This window comes from Crassostrea angulata, chromosome 6 (genome assembly GCF_025612915.1).
Source record: "Crassostrea angulata isolate pt1a10 chromosome 6, ASM2561291v2, whole genome shotgun sequence".
Lineage (NCBI taxonomy): Eukaryota > Metazoa > Mollusca > Bivalvia > Ostreida > Ostreidae > Magallana > Magallana angulata.
Genome location: NC_069116.1, coordinates 49175060 through 49196658, shown reverse-complemented (window position 1 = coordinate 49196658; position 21599 = coordinate 49175060). Strand labels below are relative to the sequence as shown.

At 34.2% G+C, this 21599-nt stretch overlaps 1 protein-coding gene across 3 annotated transcripts; it reads right to left on the bottom strand.

The window, feature by feature from the left end:
- Window positions 1-594: 594 nt before the first annotated feature.
- Window positions 595-21050, bottom strand: LOC128189253 (solute carrier family 52, riboflavin transporter, member 3-A-like). 3 transcript variants are annotated; one of them, XM_052860789.1, is made up of 3 exons: window positions 20856-21050; window positions 2135-3406; window positions 595-1267 (listed from the first exon to the last, which is right to left on the bottom strand). In XM_052860789.1, the coding sequence occupies exons 1-3, from the start codon at window positions 20898-20900 to the stop codon at window positions 1067-1069; spliced, it is 1518 nt and encodes a 505-aa protein (XP_052716749.1). In that variant the 5' UTR covers window positions 20901-21050; the 3' UTR covers window positions 595-1066. The 3 variants fall into 3 exon arrangements, with proteins under 3 accessions (XP_052716749.1, XP_052716748.1, XP_052716750.1); XM_052860788.1 differs by lacking the exon at window positions 20856-21050 and adding an exon at window positions 4643-4748; XM_052860790.1 differs by lacking the exon at window positions 20856-21050 and adding an exon at window positions 4456-4634.
- Window positions 21051-21599: the final 549 nt, after the last annotated feature.

Below are 21599 nucleotides of genomic sequence, written 5' to 3'. Positions count from 1 at the left end.
TGCGGGAATCGAATTTGGGATGTACAGATCACATGCTTGACATTTTATTCACTAGGCTAGGGAGCAAGTGATATGTTGTCGTCGATAAAATCCTCTTCAAAAAAACAAAATGTTTTGATCAGAGGTCAGTCATTTTGTGATAATGTGTTATTCCACCTTAAAATATTAATAATGCACTTTAACCATTTGATCCAAACTGTTGTCATGTTCAAACTGTCTGTTATGTAAGGCTATAATGATATAATCATTTGTCTTTTGTGAATTTATTTAAACATTGAATTCAAAATACCTATTTTTCACATTTTCACAGCTTAACATATACATGTATAAAGTTTTAGAAAAAGATGCTTTCAGATCTGTATCAAAACATCAGATAAGCTTGATATATAAACATGATAAACGTGTAGAAAACAAAGAGCAAAAAAAAAAATATTAATACAAGAATATTCAAGCAAGTGCTTTATCTTGATAATAATCACTGATCTACATTGTTTTCAAATAATAGTTAGAAACACTGCAGTTTGTCTTTAACTTGCTGCAGATCTGTAGCTCTCTGGTTGAGCTGCAGATCTGTAGCTCTCTGGTTGAAAAAATTTGGATAGACAAACCAGAGATCTCTGGTTTGTCTATCCGAATTATTTCAACCAGAGAGCTACAGATCTGCAGCTAGACTTTAACATGTAAAACACATGAATAACCATGTTTTTTTTCATAGTAAAGTAAACTGCACTTCATCAATGCATTTACACATTGCAATATTCTAACATTCAAAGTCCACAAAGATTGCTATCCTCTCTTCCTATGCATACACAACTTTCATAAAAATTCTATTCAATGTTACCATCTACTCAAGCTTACACACTTAACTGCAAGTATATAATAAGGGTTTTAGCTAATCTAATATACATGTAATGAATTCTAATTGAATATGAAAACAATTTAACACAATCATACAATAAATACATTCAAACAAATAACAACAGTCTCAAAATTCAGTCTTTGGTCATTATGTGATGTCTTGAAAATGCCTATTAAATATAATGGTCCCTTTAACTAATGCGTTGAATCAAACTGGGCAGTATGGAGCACTTTTGAAAAGCATCCAAACATTGATGATCATATAAAACAGTATCGCTCCAAAAAAGGACCCAACTTGTTGCATCACACCAATCCACATCAACGCTCTAGTTCCATACTGCCGAAAAACAGTTGCTATGGTAACTTTGGAATAAGTTAACAATAGTCCACCTAGAACCCACACGATGACCTAAAAAATAAGCAAAACATTATTTAAACACACTATATATGTCATCCTTCATCAATTAATCCTGTATACAAAGAAACATTTGCCTCCATTTTATTTTTGCCCCTTTCATTCTCACTGTCAGCAGGTGAATTTAAGACTGTACGAACTCCAATGTCTCATATTTGGGACTGTGCAAATTCCTTTGTCTCATATAATCTCTCTTTATTTCACAACTGTATCTGGGTGAGTTCAAGAAGGGGTAAAACTGTTTGTAGAAGGATGAAAATTGCACAGGGTGAATGTAATAAAACTAAAACTTGCTTAAATTTTCATACTTTTCATCTAGAAGGAAGATAATTACTTTATAATACATGTATTGGCAATTTTAATTACAGAGATACCAAAAGACTAGTGATGGATTTTATGAAGGAATTTATGACAAAGCTGTATATAAAACATAATTTCACTCTCATGGAATAATTAATATTAAAAATATTTTATATAAAATTACATGTATTCATTCACAGCTATGGAGCATATGGCTTAGTGGTCATATGTCTTTTGTAAGTTATTGATAAGTCGATGGTTCAAACCAAGCTGTTGTCACTTAATGTTTTGTATTGTACACTAATACAAGGCACTTTATTTACAGTCTTAGTCCACCTAGCTGAAATTAAGTACTGGCTTATGCAGAGTTAATCTGCGATGGACTGGTGTCCCATCCAGGAGGAATCATTGACCCTCATCCACTTAGCACAATGGAAACCAAATAAGCCCAGCCCTATGTGCCTTCATGACATGTAGAAGGGTTTTAATTTACAACTATGATATTGAACATTCATTAATTTTGACTTAATTTGTTATATATTACATTCACAAAAAACTTACAATGAGAACTTCTCCAGATTTTGTTCCCACAAGTAAAGGAGTTGGGCTGGCAGCTGCAGTGTACAGGATGATGGCGGCTGCTAGGGATCCCAGGAAAGACAGAAAACTAATGACAACACAGGATGTAGATGAGTAAACCAACACAATGAAGCATGCTACAGGGTTAGCAATGTTGTACAGTACAGCTGTTAGATGGTACACTGAAATGCCATATGGCATGCAGGAAAAAGTTTGAATGGATGGCAATACACTGTTTGTGAGAGAGTTCAGAAAGGCTGTCAAAATCAAGAAGTAAGCATAGCGTAATTTGGATACTGAATGCTCAGCTATTTTTTCAACTCTAATACTGTCCTGTGTTTTTGATAAAGTAACTGCAGTTTGATGTTTTCTATTTTCATTCACTAATGCAGACTGAGATTGTCCTATTGTGGTAGGGTCAGAGAAAGTGACACTTCCAGAATGTTCACCATTACTGAGTTCATAGCTGTGGCATCTGCTATCTTCAGATGCTTCCTCATCATCATTTTCTACGGCATATTCTTCTTCATAGTAAGGACAATATTTCAGCAATGTAAAAGCAATGCCACTGAAAAAGACCATGGCAAACAAAAAGAGAAAAAAATCACGGACAGGGAAATTGGGTGGATTTGACTGTGGGTATATATTGTAAGTGGTTATATTGGTGGTAGCATTTGTAGAGGACACATTGACACAAGACACGGACCCACTGCCTTGGCCCAGGGCTACCAGACTGGGTATCATCCCACTCATGCCTTCACCAATGAAATAGGCCGTCATGTAATCAGACTTGAAAAGAGTCATGAATGGCAAGAAGACGACCGACGTTGTGCAATCCACTAGGGCCAAGAAGAATTGTAGAATCAGAAGCACTATGCTTCTTTCTTCTCCAGCAACATATGCAGTGGTTTTCCAGAAGAATGCCAGGAAAAGGCACGCTAAACTACCTATTCCTAAAATGCAATATATGACTCCGTTGTTGTTAAGTTTTCCAGGGGCAAACACATTGCAAAGTGTCACAATAAGAGGTCCAATGTTGGCTATTTGGATTATGATGGACAAATATGAAGGCAGTTTCCAACCTTCTGGAAGACCCTCTGTAATCATTGCTGGGAGTTCTACCCATAAACCATTTATGTCTACCCATGATCCAATGCCAAAAATGATTACTGTTGCATACACAATCACATCAATATTTCTAAATTTGAACACTCTCTTGTTCCTGTCTGAATTTTCTGTCTGTGGTACGCTTGTCTGAAAAAAAAAACAATGTCATTTATTTATCACACTTGTATTAAATACTTCAAATGCTGTACAGCAGTGCTAATCTAACAAAGGATAGGGCCAAATGTAAAGTGCATACATATATGTAATAATGTATAATGATCGCTAGATTTAACAGTTAAATGTAGTGTTCCTTTTTTTCAATACAATACAAAGTAAATAAGTACATATCCATATATAGCAGGAGGTTAGTAACTGCTGTTAAAACTTGTGACAATACATTGTCAATTGAAAGCAGTTTTATTACAGGCCCAGCTAGTGAATGCAATGCTAGCTCCAATAACAACACATGTGCAAAGAGAAAATCTCAATTACTATTCCCTTAGAAAAAATGAATTTTTTGTCAGCAGAATTCTACCCCCAATCCTGTGTAAATTGCCTATGGCACTAAAATCATGCTCTTGCGAGATCAGTAAAAAGGTACTTTAAGATATCATGCATTAAAAATGTATTTAAAAAAACATTCTGCTGTGCAAAGTTAATTTTTAGGAGAGTTCATTTTAAATGACAGACCACAATAAACCTGATAATGATATCAGAGACATAAATAACATGAGCATGATTTTTTATTTTCTTAATTTTGAGCAAAATTCAATTTTTAAATATTTTTTTATCATGAAAATTGATGTAAATGACATTGATGCATCCATTCAGTGTATCTTAATTATCATTATTAAACATGGGAGCATTTATTTTCATCTTGCGTTGGCCAATAAATAACACATACAGTGTACATTATACAGTGTATTTATCATGCAAAAGTAAAACCCAAACAAATTAAAAATCACAGCATGTTAAAAAAAACTTGATTTGCAACATCTGAAGAAACCACAGTCGGTTTTCTCTCCATGATTTTCCGCTAATGGCAAAACAGTAAAAGATGTCAATTTTAACATGCCGACAAGGTAGTAATATACCGGGAAGTGTAAAACGTCCATTTAAAAGATATTAAAGCCAACAAACACATAGAGACTGAACAGACAACCTCAATAATATTAAATTACTTATAAATCACTTACAAAGTTAACGCCACTATTCCGATGTAGAGTCATTTTGTTGATGATGTAATGATTGTCCTTGTGTATTCCAGTAGGTTATTAGTCATGCATGTATCGACATATTAGATACTTGTAAATTGTAATACTGCTATAGTTCACAGTCAGTACAGAGACAAAATTCACACAAGTGCACGGACACAAAACTCACCCAAGTATAATAATCGCGTGTGCGGCCACGAGTTCCCATTTTAATCCGATTTTCACATGTCCCGAAGAACGGGTTTTGTAATTTTTTGTTGTCGTCAAATCGGAAATAAAAATATCGTTGTACAAAGGAAACCATAACGATGTGACTAAACCAATCCGAACAACACCGTCCAATAGTCCAACCAAAACTTACGTCAAAAATCTTATTGCATGTACATATTAATGGTGTCTTCGAAAAGGAAAAATTTAACGCATAATTATTTAAAAAAAAAAAACCTCATATAATTATATAGTGTTCTGTTGGGACATGCACAGCCTGGCCAGCTGCTGACAGGGGCTTGTACAGAAAAAATAGTACATGTAATGTGGGTACCTCGGATGAAAATACCGTTATTTTTTCTCCGAGGTATGTTACTGTACAAAGTACGCTCTTTGGGAAAAAAAATGTGCGATAATTCTGGGACCAAGTTTATATCGTCGATATTTACGCATTTTGAAAAACAAAATTGTTCAGGGTGTGGTCGAAATAATTGATACTGTAATATTTATAGAAGAAAATTGATTATTTCGTAATTCATACAAGTCATACCCCATGAGGCCCTAATTCAGAAATAAATTATATTCTAGTAGCTTTTCCCCCATAGTAGCGTTTCTCCCTCACGTTTTTTGTTCAGATTTTATAAAAAATATTTATGGAAACCCAGTAAGGATTAAAATCAATGTTTCTATACTCCTAGGTTGTATATCTGCATTCATCTGTACAGGTTAAGTTTCGTTTTGCCGATTAATTATTTTTATAGACAATGCCAAAAATTGAACATGTGCGTAATGGAATTATATGTAGAACTTAATTAATTCAGGTAATTAATTGAAAAAAGTACTTGGTTTTACAAGATATATACACTTATATGCATAATTCTGTGTTCTGAATTTTTAAGTGAACAATGTTTTGAGAGGTTTTTTTAATAAATCTATCACTCCGTCTGCCTGTTTGTGCAATTTTAATGTAGGCTAAACCTCTGTTTTAGAGGAAAAAAAATTTCCGATGTTTCAGAGCCCGATGTTTAAAATCCTATTATAATGAATATAGTGCATATTCTTTAGGGTGCCATATCTCATAAACTAGAGATAACCACATCACCATATATTCACAGTGGCAGTGGTTTACCACTTGTAGACGACTCTGAAAATTTGAGCCCCCAGGGTAAGGGCCCTCGATGTTTCAGGGCCCGATGTTTAAAACTCCACTATAATTGCCTGACGTCATGACGTCAGGCATATCTAAGGTTTAAAAGTTGCATTCTCCGAAACAGTGCAGACAACGGGACAAGCAATATCATGATATTTCACAAAAAAGTTTAATCGATGCATGTTTAAGATGTCAGCATTTACATTCACAATTGATGAAACTGTTATATGGCATGTAATAACAACAGCGAGCAAGTGTTTTCAAGTAAAAGGGACGTTCACCATGCAGTGCACGTGTGTAATCCTGATTTAAAAATAGATCAGCCACCATATTTGAACTGTGAAAAAGGGGGAGGGGTCATCGCAACAAGTTGTAACATATTGTCTTTCTTTTGTACTTGCACTTAACAAGAGCAATAAACACCCCAAAAAAATACAATATTTATTTTTTGCATTTGTGTTCTTGCATTACAGAAAGTCACTCCCACACAATCTGCAATATTCAACATCAAATATTCTGCAATATTCAACTTCAACATCTGAAAACTTCTGAAGTTTTAATTCATTTGACAAGCAGCTTGTCATATATGCTCAAGAGCACATTACCATAATACCGGCATACTCAATTAGAACCTTATCAAGTACTGATTACCACAACCATACACTTTAAACTTTCCCGTGCAAAGTTTGAACGCCAGAATGTATGCATATCGAACACGACTTACCTACAAAACCTTAAGCCCCGCCCCTATCTCTTATTGGCGTTTCCACAAAAGAAAATCATTTTATTCTAATTCACCGAGTTCAACCGAAATAAATTATATATAACGGTACGATGTGTTGGATTATCATTATTACAAGAGAGTCATCAGTTTGGATTAAAACAAATATATATTTATACAGCTGGAATGTTTACTGGGGGAACTAAATCGCCATGCGGGGTGTGACCCGATTTTCGTTCAGTTGGGCGATTTCATTAATCTTGAAAAGGGATCATAACTCGCGGGTCTTACTAAATGTACATTACTACTTTTAACAATTACTAATCAAGTGCGTTTCTTAATTCGATAGATTTCTTCCAAAACATCCGATCCAATGTATGATATACATGTATGTAGCTGTTACAAAACAAATGTCAAAAAATTCATCTGTCCCCCTCCCCATGGATCTCTGCCAATGGATGAGTTCATTGGTTGCGTAAACGGTAATAGCAGGACTTCGCGCCATAATGTCTCATTTATAGTTTTTGCGCGCCGATTAGTTGACGAGTCCGTTGGGGTCATGCGAATACCCCTGTGTTTTCATCACAGGCACGTAGCATCGGGGGTTGGGGTGAGGGGGGGGGCTGCTCCCCCTCCCCACTTTTTTGGCAGCTTGCACTTTTCTTAACTTTATGTGATAAATGGAAATATCATGGATTTGCCCCCCCCCCCCCCTCAACTTTTGTAGGAGCATATGCAATAAATGAAACTGCAAAAAGGAATTCTAATTGAATTGAAGTTACAGTTAGGGTTTTCTTTCATGAATTTGAGAATTCACGCCTTTTAATTGCTTGTCAAGATGATTTTGATGAAGCTGCCCACACACATTCAAAAACAATACGTGTTTGTATACCCTTTTATATGGTTGGAAATTTTTTTAAATGTCTTTCAGTTGATTTTGCATCTTAATACAAGTTTAACAAGAGGCCCATGGGCCACATCGCTCACCTGAGGAACAATAGGTATGATAAAATCAGCTTAATGGAGTCATAATACAAACTATCTGGACAATGTACAATAATACATGTAGATCCTGTATAAATAAAATCCATTTTCCCCTGGATATTCTTATGTTTATAATCATTAGTCCCCTTTCTGACAGGATGATTTTATAGTCATATCATATGTTGAGTATTGCAGTTCTCAAAAAGATCCTTAACAATAGTTTATATATCGGATATAAACGTACATCAAACTCTGAACCTTCTCGTGAGGCCAAAGAATTGTCCTGGGGCCAAAGTCTTAATAATTATAAAGAATCATCTGGCTGATTAGTTTCTGAGAAAAGTTTAAAGATTTACCCTATATATTCCTTTGTTAAACTTTGACCCCCCATTGTGGCCCCACCCTTCCCCTGAGGATCATGATTTTCACAACCATGAATCTACACTACCTGAGGATGCTTTCACACAAGTTTCAGCTTTCCTGGCTGATTAGTTTTTGAGAAGAAGATTTTTAAATATTTACTCTGTTTATTCCTATGTAAAACATCGACCTCCCATTGTGACCAAAACCTATCCCCAGGGGTCGTGATTTTTACAAATTTGAATCTACACTACTTGAGGATGCTTCCACACAAGTGCCAGCTTTCCTGGCTAATTAGTTTCTGAGAAGAAGATTTTTAAAGATTTACTCTATATAATCATATGTTAAACTTCGATCCCCCATTGTGGCCCCAACCTACCCCCAGGGGTTATTATTTTCACAACTTTGAATCTACACTACCTGAGGATGCTTCCACACAAGTTTCAGCTTTGCCGGCTGATTAGTTTCTGAGAAGAAGATTTTTAAAGATTTACTCTATATATTCATATGTTAAACTTCGATCCCCCATTGTGGCCCCACCCTACCCCCGGGGGTCATGATTTTCACAACTTTGAATTTACACTACCTGAGGATGCATCCACACAAGTGTCAGCTTTCCTGGCTGATTTGTTTCTGAGAAGCAGATTTTTAAAGATATACTGTATATATTCCTATGTAAAACTTCGACCCCCCCCCCCATTGTGGCCCCACCCTCAGGTGAGCTAAAAAGATTAAGTTTACAATACAATAAGAAGAACAGACTTTGAACATTTTCTTAATAAATATTGACAAATTTTTTACTTTTTTAATCTTTAGTTTTTAAGATCTGTGTACAAACATAGAATTGTGAGCAAATCTTTGTATCTTGCTTATAATTCGAAGCTTAACACTCAAATATGGTTAGTAAATAGAAATTGTAAACAATTAAACACAAGAAACATGCACTATAACAAATAAAGAACACAATTTATTTTTTCGAAATGAATCATATATATATATATATATATATATATATATATATATATATATATATATATATATATATATATATATATATATATATATATATATATATATATACCTACATATTTCCGTCAGCGATATCAAACTCTATTTAAACTGAATAAACTCGAGAAAATGTCGAGCATCTCAACAAAATCTATTGCATTAATCTACCATTACGCAAAAGAAAATGCCGAATTACCGATAGAAGGAATTGTATTTCAGTACCCCTACATCAGATTTTGCTTAATTTGCGCAGGTAAACAGTTAACTGTTTGATTTACCGAAGTATCTGTTTGAATTGATACGTAAAAATCACGAAATACCTGTAGACGATAGTTTCCAGGTTTAAAAGCGTAAATAATGAAAACGAAACGAAAATCCGAACAAGCTAACACCAACACACTTGTTTGATCCTTGTTGGAACAATTAGAAAATTAATTAATAAACAATAAAAACAGAGGGAAATGCACTTTAGTACGTTGTTAATGCATCAGATTTTATCATTTTCGCAGGTAAACATTTACCGAAGTCTATGTTCCAAATACAAGGCGATTGTTTCCCAAGTTAAAAAGCAAAATGAAACGAAAAAATGAAAACAAGCTAAAACCAACATCACAAGTGAAAATGACAACGCGTTGAAATATTTAACCATAATTTACTTCACAATAATCGGCACCAATGTTATTTCCATGTTTCATAGATGAACTGTTGCACAACAAACTGCCAGCTTCAAACAAAGAACCTCGTTTTCGAGATGCGGTAGACTGGCGATGCCTGTCATAAGACCAGTCTATCGCAATGAATTGCCAGTCTACGATATATGGAATAACGAGCCGTTCTTTATAAGTATTTTCGCAATTATCTCAAATTTGGAACAGAAATCGCCTATAATTTTTGCAATTTATATATTTCCTTTCCCTAAGGATGATTTATGCTAAATTACGTTAAGATTAACTCGGTAGTTCTTGAGAAGAAGATTTTTAAAAATGCACCCCCCCCCCCTTTTTCTACAGTTTCAAGGTTTTCTCCGCTTTGAATACAGATCGGACTTTTATTTCTGCAATTTATATTCGCCCTCCCATAAGGATGCTTTGTGCCAAATTTGGTTGAAATTGGATAAGCGGTTTTAGAGAAGAAGTTCAAAATGTAAAAAGTTTACAGACGGACAGACGGACAGACGGACAGACAGACGGACAGACGGACGGACAGACGGACGACGGACAAAATGTGATCAGAATAGCTCACTTGAGCTTTCAGCTCAGGTGAGCTAAAAAACTAATATTTAATCTCCAGCTTTCAAGCTTACATGCACTTATGATATGTGTACATTCCTAAAAAATTGAATTAATAAAATAAATGAATTTCAAGTGATATAATTTTATGTACATGCTCTAGATCGAAGAAAAGACTGACATTTCGTCTTAAATTTGCACGTTCCGTTTATAAATTTATGATCAGCAGCAAAAATTAAAATTCATTTCTGATAAGATAGCTTAATTGATACATGCACGCTTCCATTGAATGATTTTGTTTAGTCAGACAAGCTTTTTGGAAAGCTATTACTTGTGATTGAATAGTGTTCTATAAGTGGGGGCCCGGATCTCAAATTCTAGAGATGACCACTAAACCATATTTTCTCAGTGGTAGTTGTATAGCACTAGTATATGACCCTGAAAATTTTAGCCCCAAGGGTAGGGGCCCTTGATGTTTCCGAGTCCGATGTTTATAATCCAATTATAATGAATAGTGTATTTTTTAGGGCCATATATCTCAAAAACTAGAGATGACAACATCACCATATTTTTACGGTCATTAAAAATTAAAAACATCATTTGAAAATACACACTCACTTATATATTTCCTTATCAAAATTGTTAAAAATTACGTTTAATTCTGCTTTTCTTTTTTTACGAACAAAAATATTTTTAAAAAAAAGGGACACGGTTAAATTAATTATTCTTCAAAACATTTTATCAATTCATAAGATGACTAATCGTATAATAAATAACTTAATAAATAAATAAATAAATTTTTATTCATAAAAGTAGCAACCGAAAAACAAAAATAAATAACCAACAAAAGCGCACTTGATATACGGCTTTTTTTACTTGCCAATCGATTAAAAGAACAAGCTTATATTTAAAAAAAATTAGCCAGCTCATCACCAAAAAAATGTGTTAGTTTTAATTTTTAATAACCTTTTTCATTGTTCAAAGAAATAATATGGTATACAAGTAAATCTTTATTGCAAAAATATGAAATAAATAGTATGATACGATTTTTAGTTAAGTGAATCGTATATCTTTTTTATATGGCATCGTTTTCAAAATTGTATATGTATAAACCACGTTAACGTTGCAAAATAAAAAACGGAAAAATTAGCACGCAGTGAATGATAATATATACATAAGGTTAGTTCAGGCTCCATTTCATATTTTTCAAAGTAACCAGCAAAAATACCTACTTTGTTCTGGATGTAAAGTTACATTTTTTTTTTTAAATGTTTACATCATAAAACCTCGCGTTTCATAAAAAATGTGCTTAAAGCTGACATGAATTCATAAAAGCATTTGGTCGCCATATTAGTTTCGATCGCTCCTCTACTGCCACTGGGGTATATATACCGGTTGAGAAAGTTACGGTCGGTTGCTTTCCGATCGAGGCATTCACGTTGCACGGACTTCTAAATGCATGAACTACACATTGTAGTAAAATGTAGTAATAAAGAAACAATCAATGAAATACAAAATATATTTATTCTTTGAAAGGATGTCCAAGGTATCCGTGTTATTTTGCACAGACAGTGCTGTCTTATTTCGCATGCACATCGAACACGTGTGTCGTTCATATAGAGTGCATAACGTCCGCATCTTCTTGAAAACCCCGGCGAAACTACATCCAATACAGTAGCTAAATGATAGTAAATCCAAGAAAGTAATAACGTTTCCATCCGTTCCTACAAAAACTCCCCGTTTATAAAATCCGTGCGATAATTGACATTGCTCGATCTGCCACAGTTTGTGGTTTGCGCATGTGCGATGTTATAACATACACACGAAAACGGTCTACAATTATCGAGGAATTTTCGAAGTATCTGCGCCTGGATTTCAGGCTGTCTTGTTTCGTCGTTTATTGGATATATCTTGCCAGTGCAGTGGTTGTCATTTTATTTTTGTTCAAAACGCGTTTTTACAAGTCTTTTCGTCCAAGGTAACGTGTTCGGGTGTATGAAATTCCTGAATGCGGTGAAGCATGAATAGTGCTCTCGGCCTTATATAGGGGGTGTGTAGCGATGAGCAGAACAATAGAAATCGACAACTAATATGGCGGTAGTCGAAGATAAAAGGGAAATAATGCGTATTTATGAATTCATGTCAGCTTTAAAGACATGAATATGAATATCCGTGACTTTAAAACAAAATTGTAAATACTAACTTTACACAAGCCTTTAATACATAATTATAATACCCCTTACCCATGACTTATAACCCAATCAATCGAAGTAAAACATTTCAGTTTCTCATCATATTATTGCACCCTTTCTCTCGTTTGATATTTAGAAGTAAAATATACGATTATATTTTTAAGATCTAACGGTATTAATTTATTCCCTTCCTCTACAAAATTAAGTCAAGATTGGTCAGTTAGTTTCCTGGGAGGAGCTTTTTCATAGATGATAATACATGAGAAAATTAGAGTTCCAAACCGGCGTACTTTCACTCAAATGTATTCTGACGTGTTCTGTGAAAAATGTCAATGTCATAACGTCGAAGTCAAAAGTGTAGATAAGCATCGTTTAGATAAAAAAGATTAGAGGTATTCCGAAATCCGTGTAAAAGATGTTCCAAAAAGGTGTAACAAATGGTGAAATAAATGGTGATGACACAGGAATGTTATGAAGGCGCGTGCCTTTGTTCATATCAGGGGTGAAAAAAACATGTATTTTATTCTATGTATTAATATTTGCCATAATTATCTTTTATTATGAGAAATTCATATCACATCAGTTATTGCAAATTATTGCCACGAATGGTCCGCCTTAATTCCGGCGGAATGTAAAAAAAAAAGGGGGGAAATGTACTATATAGTAGGTTTTCCGTGGGGGTAATCTGGCTATAAAAAGGGGGAAAACCCACTATATAGTCAGCTTTCCGTGGGGGAAAAACTGCTATATAGCCATTTTTCCGGGGGGGGGGGGGGAAACTACTATATAGCCATTTTTCCGGGGGGGGAGGGGGGAGATGGCTAGGGGGAAAAGGCACTATATAACACCGGATCTGACTTGAAATTTATATAATAAGTGGTATACTTTAATAACATATTATTTAATTATATTGCCGTTTATATGATGGCCCTATAAAAAACAAAACAAAGTTGAATGTGATGTTTGTTTATTTTCGTTTCATCACAATAAAATTAACTATAGTCTGTCCCAAGATATTTATGCAGCACATTTGGACGATTTTTAATAAAAATACACTTACCTGTGAATTTCAAAGAAGTGCAATTGAAATAGTTGAAAGGGATATTTTCCAAGATAATTTCATTGACACACTATCATCTTTCACTCGGAAAAATTCACAGGAACGAAAACAGATTCCTTACGGAGATTTATAATGGGGAATGTTTACATCTTTTCTCCATTCGGAATACATCGCGCAATATTTCAACGTTATCATCCGGGCTTGCTGCAATACAAAATCTCCGTAGACATCACATTTTTTAGCATTGTATTGAAACCTGATAAGCTAAGAGGGGCGTTTGACTGAGAAATCTTGGAAATTTTTCATACTTTTGAATGAACATCGTTTGAATCCTGAGGTATTTATAAATATCAAGCAATTAAGCCAAATGCGAATCCAAAATATCTTGGGACAGAGTATTTTTTATAAGATAACACAACTCACAAAATTAATATCAAAGAAGTTTACATGCATGTATTTATAAGCACTAAATGTCTATTCAACTACATACATGTATATATAAGCACTAATGTCTTCAACTTATCAGTCTAAAATGCACATTAAACACTTCCAAAAATAGATTTCCTTGAATCTCGTGCGGACACAAAGTCGTTTCCGATAGCGCAAAGATCCAGAGCGTCTGTAGCATCCCGATGAATGTGGAGAATAAGCAGGTGATTCAGCTTCTCCTGGGTCATTGTAGAACGTAAGTACGTCTTCACTCGGCGCAGTGATGAGAAAGTCCGCTCGCTTGTGGCATTAGTGGCTGGCATCACTAGTACAAGTCTCAAGAGAGTCACAATCTCAGAGAATAGACATCTTGAAGTTGGAGACATCTGGCACACTGACTTCACCAAGTCCGATACAGACACTGTTGATGGATCACACAGGTTGTTTCTAGCGTACGATGTGAAAGTCTCTAGTTGTGATAAAAGGGATGTCTTGTCTAAATCATCTTTATAGAAGTCTAAGATGAAATCCAAGTCTTCTTTAAATGTCTTGTCACCGCGGACAGACTTTAGAAGCACGTCCTCCAGATGACGGTACACCCGGAAACATGGCTGGTCAAAACACTCCTTCACACAACTCATCACAAGATCCAAAGCTTCATAGTACATCTGTCTATATAGTTCTTTCCCGGTTTCAAATCGCTTTGGCATCTTCCTGCGTCGAGGGAGTCTTGGTTCACTGACGTCCAAATCATCTAGTTTGTTGTTTAGTGATTCCCAGAATGTGTCAAAAGAGTCTTCGTTACGCATTTCACTGAGAGTTGTCAAGAAGAGCTCTGTAATGTGTTGACCTTCTGCAGCTGAGAGGTCCTTCTTCTGCAGGGTTCGGCTGAGATTGTCGTTGTGGCGTAGAATTTCGTATCCAAGGGATACACCAAAGAGGAAGTCAAAACTTTGCATCTGTGTCTTAACACCGATAATTCGAGAATTACATGTTATTGACAATTATAATTAATTGTTGAAAATATAGAGAAGTTATCTATTTTTAGTACTATGTACTAATTCAAATGCTCATACATTGTAATTTTCTCTGATAATTGTTTAATTACTTTCATCTTGCAATCATCAAAGCTGGAAAACATCGATATTTCTTTAATGCTGAACCTACCTAATTAATGCCCTGTTAATTGTCAACACAGGTAACTGTACCCCGGTTTTGCTTGTGTAAACAATAGAGTTCACACTTCGCCGCTCCATTGAACACGGATCGCCGTTATGATTGCCGCTCCAATAAACACAGAACGCCGTTACAGAATTTTATTTCAATTTTTTTTTTTACAAAATTATTGGAGCGGCGAGCGCCGCCCCTGTTCCGACGCCCTTGCCATATTTTAACTTGCTTCAATTGCATGTGCTTATAAACAAACACGATGTTAAAAAATGCGAAGCATCTGGGCACTAACTTAGTTTTGATCTATTCTCAACTGCTACTGGAGTATATATATATACATGTACCGGTCAAAAAGTTACATTGTATGGTCAATTGCTTCCCGAGGTATTCATGTTGCACGGGCTTCTAAATGCATGAAAAAAGAAGACACAATCAATTAAAAATGAAGGAGGTTATTCTTTGTATGGATTTTCAAGGTATCTGCATTATTTTGCACATACATGTATATTTGTGCCTTACTTCGCGTGTAGTCAAACACGTGTATCGATTACAATTTTTAAGGTAGCTCTATACACCACTTTTTGATGACGCAGTACGCAAAAAAAGTAAATCTGAAAAAATGCAATTCCGGTACAGGCTGATTTAAACTGAGGCACTCCTTTGAAAATTTGTTAAATGAATAGATTTAATTTAATTGGAAAATTTATTACTTAACAAGTAATGTGGTATGTGACACCTTCACGTTGTGTCGTATTATATATCGAAATAAACAATAAAATCAAGTATAGTTTTTAAAATAGTAGTTTCTTTCCCATCATCGACATCTTACAACGTAGCGCAGTTGGGTAGTGCGTTCACTACAAATCTGAAGGTCATGAGTTCGTATCCCGTTGAGGACAACATTTTTAACTTTCCAAAATTTTATAAAACGTATTTCTGGGTTGAATACTGTGAAAGAAAATTCTAAACCGGTGAAAGTATTTCAATTATAATATACTTTAATACACATTAATATCGACGGATGTTCCTTACCACCTTAAGGGGATGGGAGGGTGGTTTTGAATTTCTCTCAGGTTGGGATACATAAATCCTATTAGTTAATTCCCCCCTTTATTTATTTGACTTAGTTTTGCACTAAAGCGAATATATTCACTTATTTAGGCCTATAATGAAATATGTATGTATTTATTATTCCAACATGATATTTAGGAAATTTTCTTCAACTCAGAAATGAAAAGTCCCCAAGGTGTTTGGGCCTTGGGACTTAGGAACGATAACTCTTACCTGAGGAACTTTCACACCAAATAGAATTTAAGGTACCACACTACACCTTGAAATATTTTTTCAAATCAGCAGAAATTTACTTGATTATGATAGAAAAATGATGGATAAGAATTATATATATCAAAGAGGCGAGAAAATGTACAATTTTAGATAAAAAATGATATTTTCAAAAATGTCATTCAGTAAACATGAACAAAAGCCCCAAGTGGATTCGAACTCATTACCTGCGGTTCACAAGCCTGATACTTTAACCACTGAGCTATGACGATATAAATCTGAATCGATTGATACAAACAATTGAACAAAACATTTAAATCGCCATCTTGTGACGTAGTGTCTTAAAAAGTATAAGTCTCGGTGTAGTGAAGTACCTTTCAATATTTTTTGTGTTTATTTGCAATTATTTTCATTCATTTTTTTATGTCACATTAATTAAAATACATTTTCTTATAACATCAAGCAGCCTTTTCAGATGATTTGTCAACAGAGTAAGATAATATGAAAAATTATGTTTTGGGGAAATACCAAAAAAAATTTGCAATAATAACATTTTTGAATGTTAAGAAGTGTTATATTTTTATATTGTCCGGGGGAAATATCCATCATCTGTCCAAAAAAGTCTCTCAATTTGTTAATAGTTAAGTTTTTAAAATTATTTTACAAAAACACGACAACACATTAAAAAATTCTTTTAAAATACCTATATGTATAGTATCCCTATCATCATTTTAATATTTTGTAAGTATATGTTTTGTGGTCTTCTATTGAAAATTGGAATAAACTGTGGGTGTATAGAGCCACCTAAGTATATGATTTGGCCTATTTCTTACAAAAATTGATTGTAATTCATAGCTATGTAGATAGTGACAGAAATGCCACGTATCAATTGGTCGGAACATTCTTCAACCTAAAGAAAACAAATCACAGACTGCAGGAAATAATCATGATAATGCTAGACTCCAATTCCCATTGAGTTTCTTTTATCTATAACATACTGATATACATTAACAATTATATATTCATTTAATTTTACTTACTTTTTACGATCAATGTATACATTTTTGAAGAAAAAAAAATTGGGTATATATAAACAATAAAACGCTTTCTTCAATGATTAATGCGGGTTATGAAGGTAGAGATCATTGTAGATTGCTGCAAAATCATCACCTTCATATCCCGCATAAATCTGATATCAAAGAAAGCTAAATATTTATACATCCACTAGCTAAGTATGGTTCTCTCTACTGCGTAGGGAAATTTATTGTGAATCACAGTTGGATACAAACTGACAGATTTTGATTCACACGATTCAGTTCTAACGAGTTTCTCAATAGGTCGAAATTTAAACCTTCAGCAACTTAAGAAAAATCAATGACCGCAGGAAAATATTATGATAAAATTAAAGGGGAATGGTCACGATTTTGGTCAAAAATTATTTTTTAATTTAATTAAATGTTAAAATGCTTCAGTAAGGCATTTATGATAGGCAACTAAAAGAAGATGGGGGGGGGGGTTAAGATAGCACACATGCCCATTCGATTCAGTCGTGAAAAACCAATTTTGAATTTATTTTTCCCAATCAAATCCATTCAAATATATTATAATACAAGTTTGCAAAAGCGCAATTTTTATCTATATTCAGTTTTAATGCATTAAACAAATGATACGAAAAAAATATATTGCATTAAATTTTGGTGGTATCGAACCCATAACATTAAAACCCTAGATCTATAAGGTTACTTCATGTCAAATGCTCTAACCACTGAGCAATTTTAGACAGAAGAAATTATGATGTTTATATACTAAGTGTGACTTTGGCCACGAATTTACGAACTTGTATTATTTTTTTTTTCAAAACGTTCAATTGTTGGGATACAAAATGATATTTTTAATGTGTAGTTGGTTATTTCTCCACGTTTTTTTGTTGATTGAAATCTGTTTGTTTTCCATTAGACTTTATTTAGACTATGAGAAAAATATGGAGCACAGCCCGACTCTATGAAAGAAAATGCCTTGAAGTTCTACAAAATGACACTATTTGCAGGTTTTGATACGTATACGCCAGTTTGAGTCAACATATTCCAAGTATTGAACATATTTATAGGTTACAAATCAACGATATGTTCAATATATATTGTTTTAAATGATTTTTAAAAACAAATATCAGATTTATTGATATTTTAATTTTTTAGTAGGTCTTCCAAACGTGTATGGGCATTTTACACGCCTTATCCACCCATCTTCTTTGAGTGTCATTCGTTGAGTTTTATGCTATGTAAACAAAGCTTTTGTTTACATTCTTAATGTTGAAGTAAAAATTCCAGTTTTAGACCTAAAATGAAAGTGATAAACCTTAGGAATTGTTTATTGATGCTTGAAATGAATAGCAAATCAGCTTGAAATAGACTTGTTACTGGTATATGGAACCAACGTAAGCAAAAACAGGGCACGAGCCTTGTTACACGACAAAGAACTGTGAGCCCTGAATCTTGCTTATATCTCAACGACTCACTCTCAAATTTCATTTGATCATTAGAAATGCATTTCTAAAGTATTTTAGATAATAATAAAAACAGAAATATAGAATTTGACCAAAACCGTGACCATGTGGGCACGCAACGTTGTTTCAACGTTGAGGAAAGGTTGAAATCAAGTTGCAAAGTGGGCACGCAACGTTGTTTCAACGTTGAGGAAAGGTTGAAATCAAGTTTCAACGTTGACCAACCATTATTCAACGTTGATTCAACGTTGAGGTTTCAACGTTGAAACCCAAACCATATATCAACGTTGATTCCACGTTGAAGACCCTACTTACTTTCAACGTTGAAGACATCAACCACTTTTCAACGTTGAAACAACGTCTTAATAAATGAAACTGGCCACATATTTTCAAATTTGAAACTTCCTTTTCAGTTTTTAAAATTTAGCTTTTACTTATATTTTGTCACTTGTGGAAGCATGAAATAATGTGTTTTACAAATATTAATTAATGTTAATTTCAAGATATTTTCATTTTATTTGATTTCGAATTAAATTGTTATATTTTTTTCCAATTTTAATATCAAAGATTGTTTTAATGAAATGTTAAATAGATTTTTTCCTTTACATTTTAAAACAAAAGATTTTTTGGATCAAGAAAATTGAGATTGAGCTGTGCGTACAGCAAGTGGCCAATTGCATTTTAACTAGGTCAGTGATAAGGGGATGCGCATACCCAGCACTACTGCAAACACTGCTGATCTTGGGAGTTATACAATTTACCAGGCTGCTCTCGCTTTTTGTGGTCAAAGAAATTCAGTTCTTAGGTACACCTCGTGCAGCCATACACGGATTTTATGTACAGTACAATGCCGGGATTTTAGCTTTTGAACTATTGTGACTATTTTATATTTAAAATGGAATATTTTGGGAGTAATTTTTAGAACAGTCTACAGAGTGCAAATGATGTACTGATTATTGTGGATTCCACGTGTTTGTGTTGACATCCTTTGTTCCATATCATGGAAAACAAGCATGGCTACCATTTGGCGGAATGTTCGCGTGGTATCTTTGTGTTCATTTTCCCACAGCCTTATGGAAAACATTTATTATGAAATGCAAAGTTCAACTTTTTAACAAGGACTTTATACAAAAGCTGTACTCGTATATTAATAGGATTTAAATGAAGAGCGACTTTTTACATTTGGATCACATATTCTTTTAATAAAGTGTCTAAACACATTAAACAGCACATAATTAAAAAATATGTTTATAAGAAAAAATTAACAAAAAAGTCATTTAATTTTAACTTTTTTTTTCACCGTCATATCTACATATTTTCAACCAGATTTCAACACTTTTTCTACGTTGAATCAACGTTGAATTTTGACGTTGAAACAACGTTGCATTTTCAACGTTGCCTAAACTTTCTTATGCAACCTTTTTTCAACGTTGATGCTTGACGTTGAAACAACGTTGTTTCAACGTTGAAATGCCCGCTGGGCCATGTCCCTTTAGCTCAAATTCTAATATAAGACGATTTGTTTATTTCTTTTATCTAACGTACTAATGTACATTAAGAATAATTTAGTTTCTTTAACTTACTCTTTTGCGATCAATTCATTAATTTGCTAAACATAAACTGTTACAATAAAGTGTTTTCGTTGATGATTCATGCGGGTTATGAAGGTAGCGATCTAACGTGGGTTAATTAAGTATATCTAGCATGCAATTACACTACCTTCATATACCGCATGAATCATAAAAAAGCATTTAATGTTTAAGTATTGTAGACCCCAGGCACGTACATGTAGCTTAATTCGTTATTTAAAGGATAGGACAAACTTATCCTCAAAATATCATGCATTTGATGCATGTTAACATACTTCATTTGGAACAATATTAATTTAGAATCTCCAATGTTTTATAGCTATACTAGAATATTATTTTTCACATGCATTTATAAACAGTGTCAGAAAAATCACTAAAAACCACCGATATTGTGAGGGTAAATGTTAATGACTTCAACCGTAAATAACAAAAAAAAAAAACACCTAACAAACAAACTAAAAAAACCCAATACCTGAATACGTAACGATACGGTACCTACCTTGGATAGTGTTAAATTGTACGAACGTTCATCAAACTCCTCCATACCGTCCCTTTAGCTGAATGTCTCTGATACAAATTTTGCTTTCATAACTAGAAAAATCGCTTACGTTATAGGTACGTATGGTTACAAAATACGAGAACGTGAAAATCGTGTTTTCTAAACACAGATGCCTGGTGGCCTTGAATGGTCAGGTAAAATAATATGAAAGCCCATTCTGCTCATTTTTTAAAACTTTTTGATGCGTTAACAGCTCGAAACATTCGTATGAGCACAAAACTGTCGCAAACAATTATAATCAGGGTCATATCATATAGATATCTTGTGATGACACATGGTACAGGGAATACGAATACAATGTATATATGGTTTGGGGGTGGGGATCTCAATGGTTTTAAGATATTTGAGCACTTCCTTATTTACATGTAGTGGGATCGGGACCATCCCGGGGAGTCATGAATAACATATTATTTGATGCTCCTTGACATAAGATACAATAATATCTGGTATTGTCAATTGTTTTCAAGATCTTTGAACACTTTCTTTTCTGGAGGGGGGGGGGGGCAGGACCACTCCGGGGCTTATGACCTACATAACTTTTCATGCCCCTCGACACAAGAAAACAGGAATACTAAGTATATCTATATATCGTTCTAGGGGGTAGGGATCTCAACGGTTTTAAAGATATTGAAGATTTCCTGTTCTGAGGGAGGGGGTGTCAGGCTTTTGGGCTCACGACCTACT

Excerpts from the sequence above, each read along its gene's own strand:
- LOC128189253 (XM_052860789.1), bottom strand. The coding sequence starts at position 20,900 with ATGGAGGAGTTTGATGAACGTTCGTACAATTTAACACTATCCAAG. Across the intron at positions 3,407-20,855 it reads ACAATTTAACACTATCCAAG|ACAAGCGTACCACAGACAGA; the intron begins GTAGGTACCGTA and ends TTTTTTTTTCAG. Across the intron at positions 1,268-2,134 it reads AATCTGGAGAAGTTCTCATT|GTCATCGTGTGGGTTCTAGG; the intron begins GTAAGTTTTTTG and ends CTTATTTTTTAG.